This window comes from Nomascus leucogenys, chromosome 15 (assembly GCF_006542625.1).
Source record: "Nomascus leucogenys isolate Asia chromosome 15, Asia_NLE_v1, whole genome shotgun sequence".
NCBI lineage: Eukaryota > Metazoa > Chordata > Mammalia > Primates > Hylobatidae > Nomascus > Nomascus leucogenys.
In genome coordinates, this window is record NC_044395.1 from 1,010,118 (window position 1) to 1,033,800 (window position 23,683).

The 23,683-nt window shown below is 54.7% G+C and overlaps 1 protein-coding gene across 3 annotated transcripts in view; it reads left to right on the forward strand.

Moving 5' to 3' along the window:
* Positions 1–16,362, forward strand: part of IGSF9B (immunoglobulin superfamily member 9B) — a 47,404-nt gene extending 31,042 nt beyond the window's left edge. For 2 of the 3 annotated variants that reach the window (XM_030829056.1, XM_030829058.1), the window contains 8 exons: positions 90–174; positions 2,260–2,421; positions 2,767–2,812; positions 3,536–5,191; positions 5,826–5,905; positions 6,638–6,683; positions 12,938–13,059; positions 15,636–16,362. In XM_030829056.1, the coding sequence (XP_030684916.1) occupies positions 90–174; positions 2,260–2,421; positions 2,767–2,812; positions 3,536–5,191; positions 5,826–5,905; positions 6,638–6,683; positions 12,938–13,059; positions 15,636–15,844 (2,406 nt within the window). In that variant the 3' untranslated portion in view covers positions 15,845–16,362. The remainder of the gene's footprint in view (positions 1–89; positions 175–2,259; positions 2,422–2,766; positions 2,813–3,535; positions 5,192–5,825; positions 5,906–6,637; positions 6,684–12,937; positions 13,060–15,635) is intronic. The other variant, XM_030829057.1, reaches the window with a different exon arrangement.
* The last annotated feature ends 7,321 nt before the right edge of the window (positions 16,363–23,683 follow it).

The following is a 23,683-nucleotide window of genomic DNA, read 5'->3' on the forward strand; positions in this document are numbered from 1 at the left end:
TTGCAAGGCTGTGTGCAGGATGAGTGTTTGTGGGGACAGTGGTCATCTCAGGTCCCTCGGCTGACTGGGTATTGTCCCTGGGGCTGTAGGACACGTGGTATGAGTTCCGGGTTCTGGCCGTCATGCAGGATCTGATCAGCGAGCCCAGCAACATCGCCGGTGTCTCCAGCACAGGTATTTTGGGTTGAGGGTGCTCTTGCAAATATAGGGACATAAGTCCCAGAGCTGCATGGGGGTCGTTTTGTGAAATGGCTACTCCACGAGGAGAGGCTGGATTGGAAACTAAGGAGGTGCCTGGTTGCAGCTGCACGAGTCGTAGCCTTTCTTAAGCCCACCAGACCCCTATTTCCATGATGCATGCTATTTCATGAAGCTCAGAAGCTGAGTTTCTGACACTTGTATAAGACAGCCACAGAAAGAAATTCAACTAATCTCCTCATTATAGTAGTCAAAAAGGACTTGATTGAAGTGCTGTTTGCTGTACATTTTCAGTTTCCTCTTGTGGGGGAGGGGCCGTGAATCGGAGGAAACAACAGGTCAACCATGTTTATCAAATGCTTGTGATAGACTTCTTTATAATTATGTGGGTTTTATTTGGAAAATTGTTGTTTGGTGTTTTCCTCTTCCTTCCTCTCTCTAGATTTTTAAGGCTAAATAAAGCCAATCCCTAGCATTTTCTCCATTTATCTTTCTTTCTCTTGGCCTTGGTCCCATTTCTACACATCTTCTCTCCAGCTATAGTTCCTGAGACATAGCAGGTTCCTCTGCCAGTGAAGGGGTTTCCTTTTTATGGGAAAAGGCTTTTGCTTATAAGCAAGTGATGGCATCATTTCCTTGGGCACCGCTTACCCAGAGACCCCTGGGAACAGGTGGCAGCGACCTCGTCTGAGGAGCTCAAGCAGCAGGACTTGTAGAGTTGGGGAAGTGCTGGTGTGGGCACACTGCAGGGAGCACGAGAGCAGGGGCAGGTGTGGAGTGCGATTTCTGCTTTATACATTAGGCACCAACGGGCTTTAAAAAAACAGTTGTGACCTACAGGTAGCAGAACCCACAGTCCTCCTTGACTTCTCTCTGGGGAATAGACTCAGAGTTGGAGGAACAGGGATGAGAACTTGCATCCAAGGCTGCAGCTGAAGAAGGGGTGTCGTGTGGGCCCACCCCTGACCGTTCTGTGTTCAGTAGCTCTATGCCAGCTCCTGGCAGGAAATGTGCCTCGTCAGACGCTTCCACATGGGGGAAGGAGGAGGCAGCAGCCTCAGCATTCCCTGTATTAGGTCCTCCATTTCCAAAGGCTGCAGCTTTCATTTTCCCCTCAGACAATCAGCATCATCTGGATTATTTTTATCCATTATTATTATCGATGCAGCAATGAATTCTGGCCAAATACATTCCAATCTATGGATTCTGCCTTTGCTGAACCTAAGCAGTGGCACTTAGCGACATAACTTTCCTATGAGTATAAGATGGTAGGCTGGGGTCCAGTCTTGGCTCGGTCATAACGAGCTCTGTAGACTTGGGCAGGAAAGGAGGACGTTCACCTCCTTATGGTGAAACGAGAGATTTGGCTCCATCTCTGCTGTCCCTGCCGGCTCTAGGGTACTTCTGTACCTGAGATGACCAGGGTGCGAATCTTCAGGACGTTGCATGCCTTGCTAGAAGGGGAGAGGATCTGAATTTTGTAGTAATAATCCCTCTTCCTGCAGTAGTATTTTATCCTCAAGTTGCCTTCACACCTGGGCTCTCCTTTTGTAGAGACACCATGGTGTGAGGCAGGAAATCCCAGACTGGGGGCAGGCAGCTGCGTTCTGGTTTGGGCACTGATGGCAATATCCACATAAGCAGGTCTCTCCAACTCAGCGGATCAGAGCTCTCTCATTTAGAGAATGAGAACAGTATGTGTGTTCTGTGTAGCTCATGGGGTTAACATGAGAAGAGCTGATAACATGCATGAAGGTGCTTTGCAGAAGGCAAAACCCTAGATAAGTATAGATTACTCTTGAAGTCATTATCCCCATGGGGACAGGCATAGATGTCTTCTTCTTTACACCCTCTGGAGAGATTGACTTCTGTAGACTCTCCTCTCTTCTTCCTCTTCGTGATGCCATCCAAACCTCTTCAGTGCTAGAGTTCAGCTTGGAGCCTGAGCCTTGATACTGTCTGTTCTACAAAGACAGGATGAAACACTTGGGGGCTGAAGGTCGGAGCAGGTGAGGTCCCGGGGAAGGATGGGCTCATGAGTGCTCCCCACCCTCCCTGCAGACATCTTCCCGCAGCCGGACCTGACCGAGGACGGGCTGGCGCGGCCTGTGCTGGCGGGAATCGTAGCTACCATCTGCTTCTTGGCAGCTGCCATCCTGTTCAGCACCCTGGCTGCCTGCTTTGTCAACAAGCAGCGCAAGCGTAAGCTCAAGCGCAAAAAAGGTGGGTGTCTGTCCCCTTCCCTTGCTCTCCCTGGCCCGGTTTCAAATGCTCCCCATCAAGAGAGATGGACCATTTTTAGCACGGCCCCCCTTGGAAATAGGGACATTGAGATCTTGTGGGTAGAGCTGCCAGTGAGACTTGATTGAAAGTGGGGGTAAGAAGCAGGGGTGGTGAGGAGAGGCTGCTGGGGCCCAAGCTAGCATGAAGGCAGGGGCCAAAGATGCCCTCTGTGAGCAGCTCCTTCCCCGTGCGGTGGTGCTCCGGCCCCGTCAGCCCCTGCGGATGATCGTGCTGCGTGGTTGCTGGTTTGGCCTCAGCAGCCTCTCCCCTTCTCTTTCCTTCCAGACCCTCCACTCTCCATCACCCACTGCAGGAAGAGCCTGGAGTCTCCGTAAGTGTCTCTGATCCTGGGAGAACTGTGCTGTTCATGGCAGGGGGCGCGTGGGTAGACCGCTCGCTTTACCCAGCCCCATCTCAGTGTTGCTAAACCATTTCTTCTTGATTGACCTGTGTGTTAATTGTAAGTTGTCCACACTGGTAGAGGGAGTGGCAGTGCAGATGATCCAAATTAGCCAGTAATCAGTTTCTCTTCAGCCTTGGAATGTATTTCTTTAGCGTTTTCCCACCCTAGCAGATTTGCCTCCTTAATATGTGTTGCTTAAGTTGATACTAAAGTGAGCTTGCTTGTCTTGAAAAGAGGGGAATGAAGCTGGAGGTGTGCTTAGAGCACAGCAGAGAGGGGGCAGGTCAGCACAAAAGTGAAGAGGGGGGTGTTCACTGGAAAGATGGATGATGGGGGGGGCCGGGCATGGCGGCTAACACCTGTAATCCTGGCGCTTTGGGAGGCTGAGGCAGGAGGATTGCTTGAGGCCAGGAGTTCAAGGCCAGTCTGGGCAACATAGCAAGACCCCGTCTTTAAAAAAAAAAAAAAAAAAAGGAGCATGCACGTCCAGACAGTGGAGAGTTGGTCAAAGCATTTCACACCACGATATGCAGCCAGTTTTCTTGAGCATGAGGATCCTGGGTGCTGGGTGGTTGCCGAGAGAGGGAAAGGAAGGCCTGGCCAGCACACTGCCCCACCTCATCCCCTCCCGGCTCTCGCTCCTCCTTGCAGCTTGTCCTCTGGTAAGGTGAGCCCCGAGAGCATCCGCACGCTCCGGGCGCCGTCAGAATCCTCGGACGACCAGGGCCAGCCCGCGGCCAAGAGGATGCTGAGCCCCACCCGCGAGAAGGAGCTGTCGCTGTACAAAAAGACCAAGCGGGCCATCAGCAGCAAGAAGTACAGCGTGGCCAAGGCGGAGGCCGAGGCGGAGGCCACCACGCCCATCGAGCTCATCAGCAGAGGCCCCGACGGCCGCTTCGTGATGGACCCTGCCGAGATGGAGCCCTCGCTGAAGAGCAGGCGCATCGAGGGCTTCCCCTTCGCCGAGGAGACGGACATGTACCCCGAGTTCCGCCAGTCGGACGAGGAGAACGAGGATCCACTGGTGCCCACATCTGTGGCCGCCCTGAAGTCCCAGCTCACCCCTCTGTCATCCAGCCAGGAGTCCTACCTGCCACCACCAGCATACAGCCCTCGGTTCCAGCCCCGCGGGCTGGAGGGCCCCGGTGGCCTGGAAGGTCGGCTTCAGGCCACAGGCCAGGCCCGGCCCCCTGCGCCCCGGCCCTTCCACCATGGCCAGTCTTATGGGTACCTCAGCAGCAGCAGCCCTGGGGAGGTGGAGCCGCCCCCGTTCTACGTGCCAGAAGTGGGCAGCCCCCTGAGCTCCGTCATGTCGTCCCCGCCCCTGCCCACCGAGGGGCCCTTTGGTCACCCCCCCATCCCCGAGGAGAATGGAGAGAATGCCTCCAACAGCACGCTGCCCTTGACTCAGACACCTACAGGAGGGCGCTCCCCTGAGCCCTGGGGCCGGCCAGAATTCCCCTTCGGGGGGCTGGAGACTCCAGCAATGATGTTCCCCCACCAGCTGCCACCCTGTGATGTGCCCGAGAGTCTGCAGCCCAAGGCCGGCCTCCCCCGAGGACTGCCCCCCACCTCCCTGCAGGTGCCCGCGGCCTACCCGGGCATCCTGTCTCTGGAGGCACCGAAGGGTTGGGCAGGCAAGTCGCCCGGCAGGGGCCCTGCCCCAGCGCCCCCCGCCGCCAAGTGGCAGGACAGACCTATGCAACCTCTGGTAAGCCAAGGGCAGCTGCGACACACAAGCCAAGGCATGGGTATACCTGTGCTGCCTTACCCCGAGCCGGCTGAGCCGGGGGCGCACGGCGGCCCCAGCACATTTGGCCTGGACACCCGGTGGTATGAGCCCCAGCCCCGGCCCCGGCCTAGCCCCCGGCAGGCCAGGCGCGCCGAGCCCAGTTTACATCAAGTGGTGCTACAGCCTTCCCGGCTCTCACCTCTGACCCAAAGCCCCCTCAGCTCCCGCACTGGCTCCCCTGAGCTCGCCGCCCGTGCCCGGCCTCGCCCGGGCCTCCTGCAGCAGGCGGAGATGTCAGAGATCACCCTGCAGCCGCCGGCCGCCGTGAGCTTCTCTCGAAGGTCTACGCCGTCCACAGGCTCCCCCTCCCAGAGCAGCCGCAGTGGGAGTCCCAGCTACCGGCCCGCCATGGGCTTCACCACACTGGCCACAGGCTACCCTTCCCCTCCACCCGGCCCCGCCCCTGCTGGGCCTGGCGACAGCTTGGACGTGTTTGGACAGACGCCCTCCCCTCGAAGGATGGGGGAGGAATTGCTCCGACCAGAGCCCCCGCCACCCACGTTACCTACTTCAGGGTGAGTGCGCCGCCTCTTCCGCCACCCGCACCTGGTCAACTTCCTTCCCCACCCGCCTCGCCCTGCCCTCCACCCCGTCCATCCGCCCGGCGACAGGGCTTGTGTGGACATGCTGCACCAGCAACCCTCGGGAGAGGAGTTCTGGCCGCCGCGGCATTGGCAGGGTGCAGTCGCTGGGGTGGAGCGGGCCCACCTGCCCAGGTGCCCTGCCGGGAGCATGAGGCGTCTTCTCCAGCAAGCCCTGAGCTGTCAGCGGGCGCGCCACCTACCAGGGAGCGGCGGATCACAGCGAGTGCCCTCACGGGGGTGGACCCCGTCCCTCTTGGAGTTGACGGCTCTCCGAGTCCCTGTGGTCCTGGCATCGGGCAGTGGTCCTGGGGTTGCCCACACACCTCGTGTCTGGCCTCCTTTTCTTCCCCGGCCCCTCCTCCTTGCTAAGCAGGACCCCGGAGCCTGACTTCTCCAGGCCATCAGGCCAGGGGCCTCCTGTTCCCAAACTCCTGGCCCTTAGCAGCCCTAGTGAGCGCCGGACTCCAGCCCCCTCCTCAGCCTCTGCTGGAGGCCCAGAGAAAAGTGTCAGGCCTTGTGACCATGTGCAGGACACGTCCCCCACCCCCACCTGTATACCTCGCAGGAAGCTGCAGAGAGACAGACAAGCTCCCGCGACCAGCCCGCCTGGGAGAGCACTCTCTAAACTAGCAGCTGGTATTCCAGGTACCAGAGCCTGGACACCTGTCTGTGCCTCTTCTTCTCTCATCCTTCTCCCCTGCCGTCCCCCCTCCTCCTCCCCCTGCCCCTCCTTCCTTCTCCAGTCAGTCTTTCTCTCTCCTGCCTTCCTTCCTCACCTTCGTCTTTGGGTTGACCCGACTTGCTCGGAAGAGCCGGCCACGCCTCTGTAGTGCCCCTGGATACCCCGTCCCCCCGCCCTCTTCTCTCTCTCTTTCTCTCTCTGGCTCCGTCCTTTGGTCTCTCTTCTTGATGTAGCCGCCTGTGGAGGGAGCAGAGAGTTCCAGAGGAGGCTGGCCTGGTGGAAGGCAGGATGGGAGGTGGTCGAGGAGGAGGGAGCCCAGCGCCCTCCCCCTGCCCCGTCCCCCACCCTCCCTGGTACCTGGAAGTACAAGGTCACCTCCCACCCCCAGCCCCACCGCGGGCTGCTCCGGGGCCGATGAAGGGGGTGCGGGGCTTAGGGCGCAGGGAGGTGCAGGAGCCGCAGCCGCCGCCTGTGCGCGGGAGGTGCCGCGGCCGCCCTGTCTGTGCTTTGTGCGCGCTCAGCTCATCTGCTTCCTTCCATCGTGTCTGGGTCTCCGTCTCTCTCCTCCTCCCTCCCCCACGCTCCGGCCTCGCCTCTCCGGTGCTCGCTGTGCCCCTCCCTGCTTCCCTCTGGGTGTGCGTGGGCGGTGCTCCCCGGCCGGTGTTGATAACTGCTTTGTTTCTGATTGATCTCAGCTATCTGGGCAGTGTTGTCGAGACAAGCCTCTCCTCAGCTCAATAGGTAAGGGAGCTCCTCGGCTGGGCGGGCGGGGGCGGGCAGGCGGACGGGGCTTCGGCCGGGCCATTGCTTCCTGGACAGGGGATCCAAACCATGTCCCCTCACCGCCCCGTGGGGTGGCCGCTGCCGCTCCTCGATCCCCACGGCTTCTGGGTTCCCCACATCGAGCCACGCTCGGCACCGCCTAGCTGCCGCTTCTGCCCCCCACGCCCCACCATGTCCGGCCCCTCTAGAGCCCCCTGCGGCTCTTCTCACTCCGACGCCTCGCCAGCCTGCTGCCAGTACACCCAGGGCCTCCCACAGAAGCCCTGGGGCCCTGCATGCACCCCGAAGGGGCCCAGAACGCCTGAGATCTGCTTTGCATCTCTGTACCCTTGGGGACCTCTCTGGGGCCCCTCTGACATCCAGGAAGAGCCCCCCACCCCCCGCACCCTATTCTCCCAGCAGCCCCAGGCATAGCATCCCTTCTCCTGGGGTGGCTGGCCCCTCACCAGCTTCTTGAGATCTTCGTGGTATTAGGCTCTCTCGAGGAGCACAAGGTTGGGATGAGCCCCACTTCTTCCCTGACAGTGAGGTCCTCTGCAGGGTCAGGTCCCTGCAGTCTTATGGGGCTTTGTAGGGAAACGTCATCACTCCCCTGTGCTCCTTGACTTCTGCAGCCTGACCTTGGTAGTCACAGGACTGAAATGTGACCTAGCCCTTGGGCCCACATTGCTTTCAAGATCCCTGTTGTAGCCTTGTCGACCTCCCTGGGTCACGCTGTTGGGAAAGGGTCTTAGGAAGATCTCTTAGGGGAGGGGGCAGGCTTCCCCTGGGCAGACAGGCATTGAGCTGGAAAGAAGTGAAACCCCCAGGGACCAGCACTGTGTCCCTCCCCCTGCCCCCGCAGTCAGCCTCTCCCTGAGTGTCCTTCCAGGTGGAAGCTAAAGGAACTTGGGCATTCAGGGAGCCTTTGAGTCCCTCACAGAGACTCAGGGCCACCCAAAGCTCGCTCCCTCTCACAGTAGCCTGACAAGGTGCTGCCTCTCGCCACGGACCCTCTGCCCTGTGCCTGGGCACACACAGGCATCGGGCACCTGCATGGGAGACAGCGAGCCTCCCGTCCAGGTGCTTCTGGCTTTCCAGGCGAGAAGGAGACAGGTGCCTTCCCCACCTAGAGATGTCAAGGGAGATTCATTTTCCTAACCAGGGTTATAATTCTCATTCAGTCCTAAGAGTGGCCTCCATAAAGAGGACTGCCCTGACATTTCTTTACCATCTGTGGCTATAAAACTGTCAGCAGCCCAGAGGCCCTGGAATTGTGGGTGAGGCTGTCTGGCATAGGGTGAGTGTGAGGGCTGTCAGGCAGCGTTTATGAGCTCACCTGCTCCGGGGCCCTCCTGTGGCCAGAGACCCACTGGACTTCCACCTTCCCCAGCTCCCTCCCTGTCCCAGCTGTGACTCCTCCACAGCCCCCAGAGGTGTGGGAGCCTTAGACTAGCTCTCACCCCAGCTCCTGGAAATTCCTAGACTCCGCTGTCATGTGTTACTCCTCGCCCCTTCACTCAACTCCGTTGACCCTCCCGTTTCCCAGTGTCCCCACTGTGCCAGATCCAAGAGAAGCCCGCTCTCCTTTCACTGCTGTGGCAAACCCAGAAACCAGGGGCAGCGGTGAGGGACCATCGTTTCTCTCCCGGGCCTGGCCAGCATCCCCAGCCTAGGAGAAGGAGACCCTCCCATCCTGAGTCAGCCCCTCGGTGCTGGCCTCTCCTGCCTGCTGGGAGCCTCCCCGGTACGGCTGCTGGGCCCTGGGGAGATGCAGGCTCTGTTCAGATGCTGTCTCCATGCTACACCTTTGCATGTGTGCCCTCTCGGTCTTGCTTGGAGAAGTTGTGACAGCTCTTGTCCACGTGCGTTCTCACTGTTTCTTTTCCCTTCAGTTCCTCTCCTGTTCCTTTGGTCCATATGTAGTTGTTGCCCTTGCCTCTCCTCTTTTCTCTCTCCCTTTTTTTTCTCCTCTTCCCAACTCTCTTCTCAACACGGGGAGTTGTATTGCGTGGACCTGTCCGTTCTGAGGACTTTGGGGAGGCCGAGCCAATTCTTAGCTCCCGTCTGAGCCTAGTGATGCCCTGTCCTCACCTCTCCTTCCACTCCCTTTCCCGTTCAGGCTGACTGTCACCGCAGGGAGGCAGGTGGGTCTGGAGCATGGAGTGGCCCCTGTCCTGGGTCAGCTGTAGGAAGGGGCCCCTTTGGAAACAAGCCTCTGCCAGGTTCTGAGGCAGAGCACTGGTCTGAGGCTGGCCCTACAGAAGGGTTCCATCTTGTGGTCAGCGGGGTGGGCTCAGACCTGCAGATTCCTGCAGGGGGCCCACCCTTTCCCTTGCTATGGCCCGTCTGTGAGTGGCTTTCCCCTGCCTCCATCAGTGTATAATCAGGCAGGTGGTGTTTGCTCTCAGGTGATTAGAAGAGGAGGAAAATGCCCATCAAGCCACTGCTTCAGCCTGTTGGCCAGGGAACACCTGAACAGGGTCATAATGGTCAGCTCCTGGGCGTGCTGAGCTAAGGAAATATGCAGCGGGTTTTGACTTTCCCTGTCCTGAGGCCTCCACTTTGACCTGGCTGCATCTTTCCCCAGCGCTTCTGGGTAAGCTGAGAGCTAAGCAAATAAGACCTCCTGGGCTACCTGGTCATGATTTGGGTTTTGTATGGATTTTTTGAAAAGAGAGAAATAGAGTGTTGGCTGGGTGCGGTGGCCCATGCCTGTTATTCTAGCACTTTGGGAAGCCAAGGAGGGCAGATCTCTTGAGTCCAGGAGTTCGAGGCCAGCTTGGGCAACATAGTGAAGCCCTGTCTGTACAAAAAAATACAAAAAATAGCTGGGCATGGTGGCACATGCCTATAGTCCCAGCTCCTTGCGGGGCTGAGGTGGGAAGATCGTCTGAGCTGGGGAGGTCGAGGCAGCAGTGAGCTGAGATTGCGCCACTTCACTCCAGCCTGGGCGACAGAGGCCCTGTCTCAAAAAAAAAAAAAAAGAGAGAGAAGTAAGTTCCAGGCAATTGTCGGTAGTTCTGTACTGCAAAAAACACCTCTGTGCGAAGGCTTTGAGGCCCTCATCTTACAGTAACCCCCTGACTTCCTGGAAGAAGGGAGCCCCAGGGTTTGTAGCATTCCTGCATGCTTTAGAACAGTATAGGCTGGTTGGGAAGAGAGCTGTGACCTTAAATTCTTGGAGAGCCCAGGACTGGCTTCTGGTGTAATGGCGTCATCTATGGATCAAACTTAGATTTACCTGACAGCTGAATTCCGGGGATAGGATGGCGTTGTTTCACTGAAGCTTCCCATCTGAGACATTGGTACCAAGAGCTCCATGACCAAAGGGCCCCAGGTGGGGCGGGCGTTGGCAACAAACATGGTCACCTTCCTAAAACAGGGAGGCAATTCGATTGCACAGGGCTTTACATGCTGTTGGTAAAGTCTGTTGGGTCACATTCTATGCGTCTTTTCTGTACCATGTGCCAAAAGTAGACTCATTTTGCCTGCCCCGCTTCCTCCCTCCTGTTCTGCCAGACACCAGCTTTTGTTTTTTCCTCCTGCATTGGGTGAGGGTCTTGGTGTGTCCAGAGCCTTCTTTTGTCCTGTGGCTATGCTTTGGTGCTGAGCCCAGAGCTAAACAGGTGGACAGCAGGTATCCTGGAAGGGCTGGAGCTTGGCTGTTTCTCAAGTGCCTCTGGTCACTGGATCATTACTGTTTGGGAATTTTTGCTTGAAGATACAACTTAAGCAGGCTCCTCTCCAGCCCTGGTCTGTCTTACCGGGGCTGTTCCACCAAAGCACAGAATGTCAGTGCTAGCCTCAAGTACGTTGCAAGGCAGATCTGTTTCTCAGGTGTGGCGGGGATGCCATGCTTTTCTTCTTTGTAGCTGCTATACCTGTGTTGATTGGGAAGATGCTGGAAGGGCAGTTGAGAGGTGAGCCTAATGTTAAGAGTCTTGGCTCTGTCCCACGATGACTGGATTATTCGACAGGTTGCTTACCTCTCTAAACGTCAGTGTCTCCATCTGAAAAATGGGGGCATTATAGTAGCTACCTCTCAGGTTTGCTGTAGAGATTACAGGCAGTTACTGTACAGCAGTGCCTGCTGTGGTAAGTGGTAAATCAATGCTAGATGATAAAAATGACAACAGTGGTAAGATGTTGATTCCAACCATCATATCACCCCTGGAAGTTTCACCTGGCTTGAAGAATCCCTAACAGTTTTCAGGACACCCCGTACCAGTTTCTCTCGTGCCTCAGCGGTCGCCCTGGATGACGTTGGAGAGCACTGTTCTTGCTGGTCATGCGCCTCTCTGACCACACGTCGCCCACCCTGTGTGGTCCTCCTGAAGAGGCCGGCCAGGAGACAGAGATCGACTGAACAGGTGGATTCACATTAACTTTCCTTCTAGGCAGCATGAAGAAGCCTCAGTCGAGGATGAGAAGGGGTGAGGATGTGCCATCCACACTGGGAAGGTGTGCTCCCTCCCGCCCGGGCACCGGCACCCTTTGTCTGCCTTCCCACTTCCTTCCCAGCTGCTGCTGCACTACAGGATCTCTCTGGGTAGACTGGCACGTTTGGCCACTTCTTCACGAGAGGGCTGTGTGTGCCTGTGTGTGCACCTAAGGGACCCTGTGTGGCCTTCTTAGCTCTGCTGTCAGGGGCTATGGAAAGTCAAGAGGTTGACCCTGACCTGAACTTTGAGGGAGCCTTTTGAAACTTTATGGACTAAAGGACTAGAGGATGATGACATCCCCCAGGAAGATGGAGGTCACTGCATTGCCAGTGCATGCAGGAAACCCCAGAGACCAGAGGCTTGTCTGCAATTAGTGTGTAAGTCTCCTCTTCCTGCCTCGCTGCCAAGATATTTGATGTTGGGGAGAAGAGGCTGCAGGCTTCGTATCCCTCTTAACATTTTTTTTTTTAACTTCAGACTGCTTGCTGACCTTTGGGGTCTTCTTTTGCCCTCACAGCATTGTCTGTCCTACCTCTTTTAATCAGGACTTTCCAAAAACTGTTTGCGATGGAGATAGGGGAGGGAGTTGGGGGCTCCAGGAGAAGAAGAGCAAGGCGCGCCCGTCCGCCGTGGCCCCAGAGCATCCTTGCTTCTCTGATCATGTGCTAATGCCAGCGCTGGTGGGAAGACAGAGTGACCTGTCTCTTTCTCTTTCCCCTTCATTCCTCAGGCTCCAAGTTGGGTTACTTTGAGAAGAAATGGCATTGAGAACATGTCTTCTAGGTTTTCCTCTTTTATGACTCTTGAAAGATTGTCTCCAATATGCACTGAATGTCACAGACTGCCCCTCCTCTCAGCTCTCTTGGCTCCCTTGTGTACCTGGGCTGCTGCACAGGTGTGGCCAGACTGTGGACCCTGTCCTAACCGTGCAGTTGATCCACCAGGCACGTGACAATCGGGATGCAGGAAGAGAGGCCAGTACACGTGTTCTTCTGTTCCAACAGCCTCGTTTCTCTGTTGAATCCTAAAATACAGAGGTTCGCCACGTTCTTGTTACAGACAACAAGGGCTCTGGGAGGCTACCAGATTTGGTTGTTCTGCCGTCATCTCCTGCCACCTTCTCCTGTTCTCTTACATGGCCGAGGAGAGCTGAGCCTAGTCTGCAGGGTCGAGGGGACACTGCCCTGAAAATGCTGGTGTATGACAAGTCTTCGTGGCTGTTAGCTGCTGCTGTTCTGTGGGAATCTTGCAGCTGCAGGAGAAGAAGCTGGCGAGGCTGGGTTTTGTGCAGCCTGTCTCACTGGAGGTCGGGTTTCTCACTTAGCACCCCCTTTTCTGGAGATGGAGGACGGTTCACGGGGATGGGAGCTGCTTGCCCCCTGCCCTAATGTGCCCTTTTACTTTCCATTCAAAGGTCTTGATTGTGGTGATTTCTAGGAACTCCAGACGTTGAGCCTGCTTCTGGCGCTGACACTAAATGCACCCCAGCCTGAGTTACACGGGAAGGGCTTCCTGTTAAAGTCTCTCTCCCTTTGCTAGGGTCTCCTGACTGCTCTGCAGGGTGGTCTCCATCCGAGGTGGGCCACGCTCCTGGAGCTTTCTGCTGGGTTTTCTTCTTTCCAGGAGCAATAGAAAGGCAGGTGTCATGGAGCCATCGTGGGCACCTTGGGCTGTGTAGGACTGAACTCTGTCCTGCTGTGGGTCAGCTACTTGGCTTTCTTCCAGCCCCTCTTCCAAGGCCTCACACATCCGGGAGCTGACCTGTGGCTCTCTGGTTGTCCTTTCCAGAACACTTGCACCTGCACCCGGGAATGCTGCTGCACCTGAGAGGCTGGAGGCTCTGAAATACCAACGGATAAAGAAGCCCAAAAAGTCATCCAAGGGCTCTTCGAAGTCAAAAAAACGATCCGGTAAATGATGGGCACCACCCACCCCGCTCCTCCCACCTTGCGTTGCCGTTGTCAGGAGGGTTATTGAGCTCAGGGTCCCAGCCTTGGGCTTCCTCTAGAATGGAATCCACAAGCTTCCCTTGTCTTTTGTTTCTTTTTTAACGCTATTTTTCAAACAATACACAAACATAATTTTCATATACAAAATGAGAAAGATAAGGGGAATCTATCTGATTGCCCTCCCAATTTGTTTCCACTCACCCGGAGAACTGTCGTTTTCAGCATGTGTGCCTTCGGAAACTTTTCTGTGCCCACAGCTTCAGAAAATGTATCCTATTGTTTTAGTGTGTTTTCAAACAACACAAATAGTACAGATATATTTTTCCACTCTGCATTTCACCTTGCACATAACTCTATCTCTTTACTTACTTCCCCTCTATCATTTCAGGCCTTCTAGTGAACACAGGCATGACGGGACCCCATGTGGAGGTCAGGGTACATTGCAGCCTGGGCCCAGCCTCTGCAGGTTGGCTACACCCTTCTCAGTGAGATGGAGTGAAGCCTCCTTACCCCACAGAGAGGGCGTCTCTATCGAAGTCTGTCCGATGTGTATCTAGCAGGGATAGGTAGCTTCTGAGTGCAAAACGAATTGAGCCCTCTTTAAGACTAGAAAATTCTTTAATATTTGTTAAAAACCCTCTTTTCGTGAATGGTTTTAGGAGTGTTGTGGCAGGCTGTCAAGGAAGAGTGCTGAACGGTGGCTTTGCAGAGCTTTGATAACTGTTGTGGAGTAACTCTCTTTATAGACAGGATTATGGGAGAGTGTTATACAGAAATTCAAAGCCCCACGAATCTCTGGGAGACGGTGATCACTTATGATCACTTACCCTTTGGCTGGTACTAGCACACTTTCTGTTTACAGATGGAAATACTGAGGCAGAGAAAAAGAAAATGAGGTTTTTAGGGCTTGGGTTAGAAACTGGAGCTCAAAGCTGCATTTTCAACCAATTTAAGCCCATTCTTAACCCATTTAAGACCCATCAATATATATTTTTTATATATGTATAACATATATTTCTTTATTGCAAAAAAAGTCACATCAGAGACCTGCATTCTCTCTTGTTTTGATGGCAGTGGTCCTGTTGCCAGTTCTGTGTGGCATCCTCCAAATGTCTGTCTTTAGCCCAGGTCCCTTCCCTGAGGTCATGGCTCATTTTTCCAGTTGGCAGCTGAATGCGCACTTGGGTGTTTCATACACCTTTACGATGTCTAAAGCAGACTTATTGATCAGCCTCTCCAGGTCTGCTTCTCCTCAGCTCTTCCTCAGTTTAATCACTAGCACTCGTACCCACTGGGGTGTCAGGCCCCTTGACTCCAGATTCTTCCCTTGCCTTCACATCTTATGTCGAGCCCACTAGGTAATGCCTGTTAGCTCAGCCTTTGCAACATATCCTGAATCTGGCCACTTTCTGTTGTCTCTATTGCTAACTCTGTGTTCTGAGTCACTGTCTGTCCCACCTTGACTATTGCACTACCTCGTGGCTGGTGTTCCAGCCCCATCCTTGTACCTTGCACGTGGACTCCACACACAGCCACCACAGCGAACTGTAGGGCACGTAGCAGCATCCTCTCTTTCAGTCACGAACACACACGTGCAGGCGTGTGCACACATACACAAACACACACTTCAGATTAAAACCTTCCCGTCGTAACCAGATTCCCATCGTAACCAGAACAGATTTCCAGCTTCTAGATGCCCTGCCTGTCTTTCTTGCCTCACTCTTTTCCAACTGAGATGACCTCCCTCCTGTATCGGGGACACACCACATTTACCCTTAACTTGGGGCTTGCACACATGCCATTTCTTCTGTTGGGAATAATTTTTCTTCAGATCTGTGGAAGGCTCATAATTTAAGATGCAATTCAAGTGTTAACCCTTTAAGGAGCGGAGTAGTGCCTCAGTTGGCCCTATTTTATCTTTGTAGTATTTTCGGTTACTGCGAATTATATTTCTGTATTTTTAACGTCTTGACAGTTTTTCTCTTCCTCTGCACCCTCACATGGATGCATAGTCTTTGAAGCTAGCAAAGGCATTCCTGATTAATCTCCAGAAGGGCCATGAGGCAGAGGAGAGGCCCGGGCAGTCCAGGAAGGGTCAAGGCCTGACTGTTGCATGCGATTAAAATCTTGTATAAAGTCGGTCATTGCTTGGGGCAGATGAGAAAGATGCCCTGAGTCCCAGCCTGTTCCTTCCTGATCCCCAGTCCCTAGAATGATGCCTAGTACTCAAGAGGCACTAAAAGAAATATTTGTAGACTGATTGAGAAAGAAATGAATGAGAAAGAAAATCCTCTCCATTCCACTTTCTTAACTCTTATTCCAGTGAAAGGAGCAGGGTCAGGTTGCTGGTTGTCTTAGCGGAAAAGAAGTGGTTTCTCTGCAGCAATTCAGTCTGGTCTCTGTAAACTCAGGTGATTCCTTTGTTTCAACATTAGAAACCCGGAACAAATGCAGGTGGAAAAGGTGAGCGGGCTGCGTGCTTCCTTTTCATCCGCTTGCTTCTCTTCTCTTTTGCGTCCCTCTTCCTTTCTCCCTAGACGGTTCTGCCTCCCAGACTCAGCAGCTTCCCAACTCTCAGGTTCTGTGGCCCGATGAAGCTGTCTGCCTCCGAAAGAAGAAGAGACATTCTCGTCCTGACCCCTTTGCCCGGCTCTCAGACTTGTGCCACCGCCAGCTTCCGGAAGACCAGACAGCGATTCTCAACAGTGTGGACCACGATGACCCAGGCCATGCCACTTTGCTGTGACTCCACCCCACTCTAGGTGTCCCCAGGGAGAGGTTGCTGGGCTCAGGCAGGGAGGGCCGCTGTGTGGGGGTGTGTCCTCCTCCGCCTGCCAAGGGCGGCCCAGACCTCTGTCCTGCATGCCCCCTCTTTTGCCAGAGCGGGTGTCTCCCTCCAGATCCTGGCCGCCTGTCTTCAGGACGGAGGGTGGGCAGACCTTCCACCTGTGGGTCGAGGTCAGGAAGTGGATTGGAGACTGGGCAACACCTGTCTCCTCCCCTCCGCCCCCCCCCCCCCCCCCCCGCTTCACTAGGTTGATTTTTCTCATCTCTTCCAATGTCTTTGGAAGTGAAGAGGAAAGCAATGGCTTTTACTGCTCTCTGCTTCTGTTTCAGTTTTTCAAGTCCTGGAAGAAGGCTGGACTTAATGTCCATCTTCCACACCCCACATATATATAGATATAGATACAGATGCATATGTCTGTAGTGTGGGTTTCTCTGTGTGTGTATATATATATATATATATATGTACATTGAGGCAAAGTGCTGTTGCTCTCTGTGGTCAGTGGAGGCAGGAGGAGGAGGGCAGTGGCCAGCTGGGGTTTACGAGCAGGGCTGGCTGCACGTTGGGCAGGTGCCTGACATCTGTCTTGGGGGATTCTTTCCCCCAAAACAAGATCCATGTCTCTCAGCTGAATTCTCCGTGTGCAGAAATGGGGCCTTGCTGTGATTCCCGGCTGCCTTCTATGGGGGTTCAGCAATGAGTTACTGCAGAACTAAATTCGAGCCTTTATTTCTTGATTCCTGGGTGAAGAAGGGGTGGCCAGGCACCCAGACCTGCATCTTTCTTCCTTCCAGCGTGGCTCATGCTGCACAAGTAGAGGCTACTCAGCCGTGGGGCTAAAGCAAGCCCCTGGTGCACAAATCCAGCTCATCCATCGGCACCCTTCCGCCCAGCCAGGCCGTGAGCTCTGTGGCCAAAGGCTCCCCCACTGTGGAGCCACCTGTGCTAGCGCCAAGCTGCCGGCTCTATTTATACCGTCTCCGGCTCAGCACTCTCTGTAGCGCTGTTCCACAGCGGCTGATTGGATCCTCCTTTCCTTTTGTGGGAGCTAATTCTCCAGATTGATTAATTACCACTTGTGCGGAGCCGCCTGTGGCTTTCCCCGCACTCGCCACGTGCTGCCTGCCGACTCCTCTCTGCCCTGGGGCCTTCCTCCTCCGTGGACCTGAGCTCCAGGGGGATGGGCTCAGGTGAAGCTAGGGCGCCTGCTGCTGCTGGGGCCTGGGACGCTCTGGATCCTGCCCTCTTTGCCCAGTTCCATTCTGTGGCTGAGGCGTAGGAATGAAGGCGGGAGGGGTGGTGAGTAGGGTCCGGGCACTGACTCTTCGTCTGCCAAAGTCTCGTCCTGGTTCAAACTCTTAGCATCCAGAAGCTTCCTGAGATCATCTTCCCACTAAGATGTCTCTGCCGGTAAGATGTGGTGCTGCCCAAGGACAGGGCAGAAGGCCCCGAGGGCGGGGTGGAGGGCAGATCTGCCCCTCCCCCACTCTTGTGTAGGAGCCCCCCTTCTGGCTTGGCTTAGAATGAAGGTTCCTTGAAGTATTTCCTTCTTGGTGCTGCCGTCTTGGTGGGTTTGGGGGCACCCACCTCTCCCGCGTTCCCTGCTTGGACGTGAGCCACGGCAGCACTGGGCGGCTTCTGCTGGTCTCATGCAGCTGCCGTGAGCTTGGCCCAGTGACCTCGCAGGATGAGGCCTTGGATGGCTGCTGTCTCTTCTTGGCGTTTTCATCTTAGGGGATGGACTTCTCTGCCACACAGGCCCTGATCCTTCCTTTCCCCCAGGGAGCTGAGGACCAGCTCCACCCTTGAGGTTTACCGTGCAAGTCACACCACCGCAGTTCCTTTCTGAGCACATCTGAAGGGGTCGTGGTGAGAGAGGCACACAGGGGCTTCTGAGACTGGGCCGTGCACCCTTGGGGTGGAACCTGGGCCTTCCGGTCGATGTGCTTCTCTGGGGCATTGGAATCCACTTGACCACTGAGCACCAGCTCTGCGAGATGGAAGAGCACACAACTCTTTGTGTTCTTTTTTCCAGGTAGCACACCCTCTGCCCCCGTGCTGTGATGTGCTACTCGCTTGGGCGTCTCTCCTGGGGGATGATGGGAGCCGGCTTACCTGAGGTGTTGGGGTGGGATTTGGGGGCTTACCGCAAGCTGACGTGCAGCCTTTGTGCATTGGCAGTGTGGGGTTTCTCCCCCAGCGGAGCTCAGGGGGCTCAGCCAGGCCCTGGGATGCACTGGGACGTGGGCATCAGGCTGTCAGCCTTCAGGATGAATTTGGCCTACTTTTCTGAGTACCATCCTGGGAATTCCAGCCCTCAGGTTAGAAGAGAAGAGGAGATGATGAGGTAGAAGGCTTTGCTTCTTTCGGATGTCATGAGAGGCTGAGATGCTCAGGCTGTGGCCGTGCCTTCCAGGGCACTCCCGTGCTAACCAAGGTGCTGACTCCTCCGCTTTCCTCTGGCAGCGCCCAGGACCTCAGCACATAGACCCAACGCGGGGAGTCGTGCTTTTCGCTGGTCACTGAGTGGCCGCTGTGCTGTGGCTTCCCTGGCTAGGGCAAGGACGTCAGGTCTACCCATCTCTCAGTGGCCTGCCACTCCTTCAGCTCCCATGAGGGCTTCCTCCTGTGACAGTGTCCTCGGAGGCCAGCAGCCCTCCTGCACCCCGTGGACGGCGATGGAAGTTGGTGGAACACAGTCCCCTCTCTCCGTGGGACAGAGGGGGAAGATGTCACAGGCACGAGTTTAGGTGCTGGGTGTGGGCGTGTGTGACGGCGTGGTTGTGAGCATGTGCGTGATGGGGGTGTGACCACCTCTGGGGACCAATGTCCTTCATAGTCTGCCTTTGAGCAATGGCAGTGACTACTGCTCAGCTTCTTAGGACTTCTCGCTCACTCTGTGGGAGATCACACCTTCCAAACTTCCCCTCTTACGGTCTGGAGGCCTTGCAGTAGACACGGCTCAGATGTAAACCTGCTCCTGTGTCTCAGATGTGTCTGTCTGCCTCTTCAGCATCGTGGCTGAGAGCAGTGGCTGTTGTAGTGTCAGGTGACCCCCAGACCAGGAAGAGGGTGAAACGGTTCTTAGTGGGGCCTGGACAACTGCATTTGCGTGGGGAGAGAAGATGTACGACGTGGCAGAGAGGCGAAGCCTGTCTCGACCTGCTGGTGGGCTGCCGTGGGCTCCCTGGTACTGAGCGGGGTCCTGTGCTGGATTGTTGGGGTGGCTCTGGGCCCAGCGTCTGGGAGTGGCCCTGCCTGCGGCCAGTCTGCCTCTAAGCAGCTTCCCTCGGGAGACTGGGGGTAGGACAGGCCTTTTGAGATTCTACTGTCTTAACAGGGAGGACACCTTTTTCCCAGCAGGCTGGCGGGGTCTGTGCCGTCCTTTGAGGTGGCCTAGTCCCACAGCCATGCGCTTGGGGGAGACTGGAGCCGGGTTGATTGAGCCGAGTATTTCTTGTTATTTTTCCATGCTCTCTGTCTTTATTTTTGATTTGTGATCTAAAATATTTGGGGTTGAACTGATTTAATTTATTCCTCTGCCCTTTTTGTGCCGAGGAAACTGGGGTAAGTTTCAAATGTGAAATGTTCTGATTTTATTTGGGGTGGGGGACAAGGTTGACAAAACAGTAGCTTCTGGGGAGAAACAGATTTCACGGAGCCTCCAGCATCTTTGGCACTGCCCACGATCTGAATCTCCAGGGCTGAAGACTGCGTGGCTGGAATCTGTTTCTTCCCGTTTTGTTAGCAAAAGCCTTTTCCAGGCTTGGGGGCGGGGTGGGGGAAGAATTGTACATAAAGTACATTTTATTAATATGTAGAGAAACCTAGGAAAAGAAAAGCTAATGGTTAATCTTGGGCTTGCTTTGCTTGCATGTAAAGGAGCTTTGGGGGCACTGCGGGGATGGTTGGGGAGCTGCAGGAAGGGGCAGAGGGTGGAGCCGAGCGGGTCATGGAAGGCCCTGTGAGCCCAGCCTCTGCGGCACTCTAGGAGCTGTGCACATTCCCACCGGGGCTTCTAACCCAGCCCTGCCTGGGTATCTTGAGATAAAGTGGATCTAGTGGGTGGTGTGTAGAGCCCCATGTGGCTGTGTGTGTTGCTTTAGGGAGAGGGCCAAGGAGGTGTCTTATTGGCCAGATCTAGATTGACTAGGGTAATGGATGGGGCAGTGGTGTTTCAGGAGAGGGAGTTGGAGAACTGGAGGGTTGAGGGGAGGCCTGTGTGCTTTGCCAGGTGTTGGTGAGGCTGGAAGGGGCACAGAGGGTGTGGTCAGGCATGGGTTAGGATGGTGAGACCACCCCAGGGGACACCAAGCCTCAGCATCTCTTTGAGTCATGTGATAACTTAGTTACTTGTAAGGGTGCAGGGTACACACTGGGGGATCATCCCAAGATGACGAAGAATGATTGCCTATGGGCGCTTGGCTGGGGAGTGGTGGCCGTGCAGGGCGTGTGGGAGGGGGATCTGGGCATCAGGGACAGATTGTGGGGTGGGGTCCTGCATGTGAACGCAGACTGGACCTTGGGAGAGGTCTTGCTTCTTAGCTAGATCTTCCTTGCTTCTTCTAGAATTAGCCTCTAACACTAAGTGCCCAAACCAAACATGGACGTCTTCTTTATATTGTATTTCAACTTCATTTGTTTTGTGGGGCTCCTCAGACCCAAAGCTGAGAAACTTGTCTTGAGATGCCCATCCTATCACCAGCTCTTCATCAGTGGAGAAGGAAGTGCCATTCTCGTTTTCCTAAGCTGCAGTGGTGGGTTGCCTCTCTGTCCACAATCGGAAAATGTTCATGGGCCCTGGTGATGGTGATGGTGATAGAGAGGAGGAACTGGAGCCTGACGTGCCTTCATCTCCCTTTCCTCTTGAGGTAGAGAGGCTTCCTTCAGGCCATGAAGTTGCACAGTGGCTTCCTGAGGCCTTCTCTTTACTTTCTCTTCTTTTGATAGGCTAAAGTCACTAGTCTGTGGTGGAGGTGGGAGGGCAAAAGAGTTTCACCTGAAACTCTTGGCTTGACCAGGCATTCTTCTCTCTTTAATTTCTCCAGCTCTGCTTCTTTTTAGATTAAGAGGCAGAATGAAAAATCTCTTCTTTAGAAGAAGTCAGTAAACCCAGGATCAAAGCCCAGATTGGACTTCCGCACTCCTACCAGCTTGCTGTTTGGCTAGGGGTACCCATCACCACCCTTCCCTCTGACTGCGAGTGAATCCACACTGGTCCAGAGCCTTATTTCTGGGTTCCTGTCTGTACTCTCAAAACCTTCTTTCAGGAGCAAGTATAATAACCCCACCAGATGTTCTGTGTGTTGGGTTGCCGAGAAGGTGGAAGATTTTTTCAACCTCGTTTTAAGCTGTTAGAAAAACACTCAGATTGAATTTGGTCCAAAGACACCACCATCCCCTGAGGGATCCCACGTAGGATAAGGACAATGGAAGCATCCATACAGGGGTCATTAATGGCCACTCACATCTTAGAGAAGGAAGAGTCCGGGTATCTTGGTTGCCATGTACTCTGGTGGAACAGTGGCCAGTCATTAAAATCACATGGGTGTTGTCTTCTGCGGCGTAGAAGGCAGTAGTAGTAGTTAGGGTTTTGGACCAGAGCTAGTGAAAAGCTACCGGCTTTGGAGCCCTGGCTGGGAGAGCTAGATTGGACAGTTTTAGCCCCGTGGCTCAAATGCTCAGCTCCTGTCCCTGGTCCTTGGTTGTCACCATTCCCATCGCACTAGATGGGGACGTGAATGGCGGCCTGGGCCTGCCTTTCTTTCGGGTCTTGAAGAAGTGTGCTCCACCAATCCTACCTCTCCGTGGCACTGGATTTCCTGGATTTATTTTGGGAACTAGGGCAGATTCTCCCTCGCCACCCCGTATACACACCAGTCAGCTTCCCTTCCCTTTTCCTCTCCCCACTTCTGTGTGGCTCCGGGGATTGTGAACATGTGCGTGGTTTACGATGGGGAGGTGGTGGGAGGGGCAGGGAATCTCGGAGGGCAGGGGGTTGGGCCGGGGAGGGGACTTGCATTTTCAGCCCTCCTCACGCTGGTGGTAGAACCCAGGGCTTTGGCCTCCTTTTGGCATAGGGGTCTATGAAGCTGTATTTCTGGTGGAGGGATGGACCTCCTCACGGTCGTCTTGCAGTTCTTGAAAGGGTAGTTGTCAGCCGCTCTATCAATGAGGATTTATATGGCCTCCCATGAACAACGAGAGGTGTGCCATGGCCGACGGTGTCCTGGCGGGGCTGGAGAAAGGGGATTGTCTCATGTGTCCCTCTGCAGGCACCAGGTTGTCCCCCTGGTCTCTAACCCCCAGCCAGCTGTCTAGTCCAGTGTTTCTTTTCTGGATTCAGGAAGTAAGTGGGGTGTGTGTGTCTGTGTGTGTGTGTGTGTATGTGGTGTGTGTGGTATGTGTGTGGTGTGCATGTCTGGTGTGTGTGTGTGGTGTGTGTATCTGTGTGTGGTGTGTGTGTGGTGTGTCTGTGTGGTGTGTGTGTTTGGTGTGTGTGTTGTGTGTATTGTGTGGTGTGTTGTGTGTGGTGTGTCTATTGGGTGTGGTTGTGTATGTGTGTGGAGTGGTGTGAGGTATGGTGTGTGTATCTGTGGTGTGTGTGTATGTGTGATGTGTCTGGTGTGCGTGTGTGTGATGCAGTGTGTGTGGTGACTGGTTTGGTGTGTGTGTTATGTTGCGTGTGGTGTGTGCGTGTGTGTGTGGTGTGTCTGGTGTGTGTGTTTGGTGTGCGTGTTTGGTGTGCGTGTACTGTGTGTGGTGTGTGTGTGCTATGCGTTGTGTGTATTGTGTATGGTGTGTTATTGTGTGTGGTATGTGTGTATTGTGTGTGTGGGTGTGGTGTGGTATGGTGTGTGTATGTCTGGTGTGCGTGTGTGTGTGTGAGATGTGTCTGGTGTGCGTGTGTGTGTGATGTGTCTGGTGTGCGTGTGTGTGATGCGGTATGTGTGTGGTGTGTGTGTGTTGTGTGGTTTGGTGTGTGTGTTGTGTGTGGTGTGTGTGTGGTGTGTTTGTGTGTGTGTGGTGTGGTGTGTATGGTGTGTGTGTGGTGCGTGTGTGGTGTGTGTTTGTGTGTGTGGTGTGGTGTGTGTTGTGTGTGGTGTCTGTGGTTTGTGTGTGTTGTGTGTGTGGTGTGTGTGTGGTGTGTGTGTGGTGTGGTGTGTCTGTTGTGTGTGGTGTGTGGTTTGTGTGTGTTGTGTTGTGTGTGTGGTGTGTTGTGTGTGTGGTGCGTGTGTGGTGTGTGTGTGGTGTGGTGTGTGTGTTGTGTGTGGTGTGTGTGGTTTGTGTGTGGTGTGTTGTGTGTGTGTGGTTTGTGTGTGTTTGTGTTGTGTGTGTGTGTGTGGTGTGTGTGTGGTGTGGTGTGTCTGTTGTGTGTGGTGTGTGTGGTTTGTGTGTGGTGTGTGTGTTGTGTGTGTGTGTGGTTTGTGTGTGGTGTGGTGTGTCTGTTGTGTGTGGTGTGTGTGAGAGAGATTTGTACAGATGCTGATTTGCCTGCATAGCGTCAGGCCCAGGAGACCCTCCTTTGGTTGGCTCTTTTGCTAGACAACTTCTGTTTGGGTAGGAGGGTCAAATGAGTAATGCACCATCTTTAATGTATTTTTTATGGAGACTGTACACAAAATTATATAAATCTACAGAATTGGTTGTATTTTAAGGAGAGAAGGGAATGCATGTGGGAGGCAAGGATCATATGCAATCCTGGAGACTGGGAGCTTCGGGCGAGCGGCCCTCGTGGGGCGTGGGGAGCGGGAGGGCAATTGATGAGTGCCGGGCAAGATGGGCAGGGGCGCGTGCCCT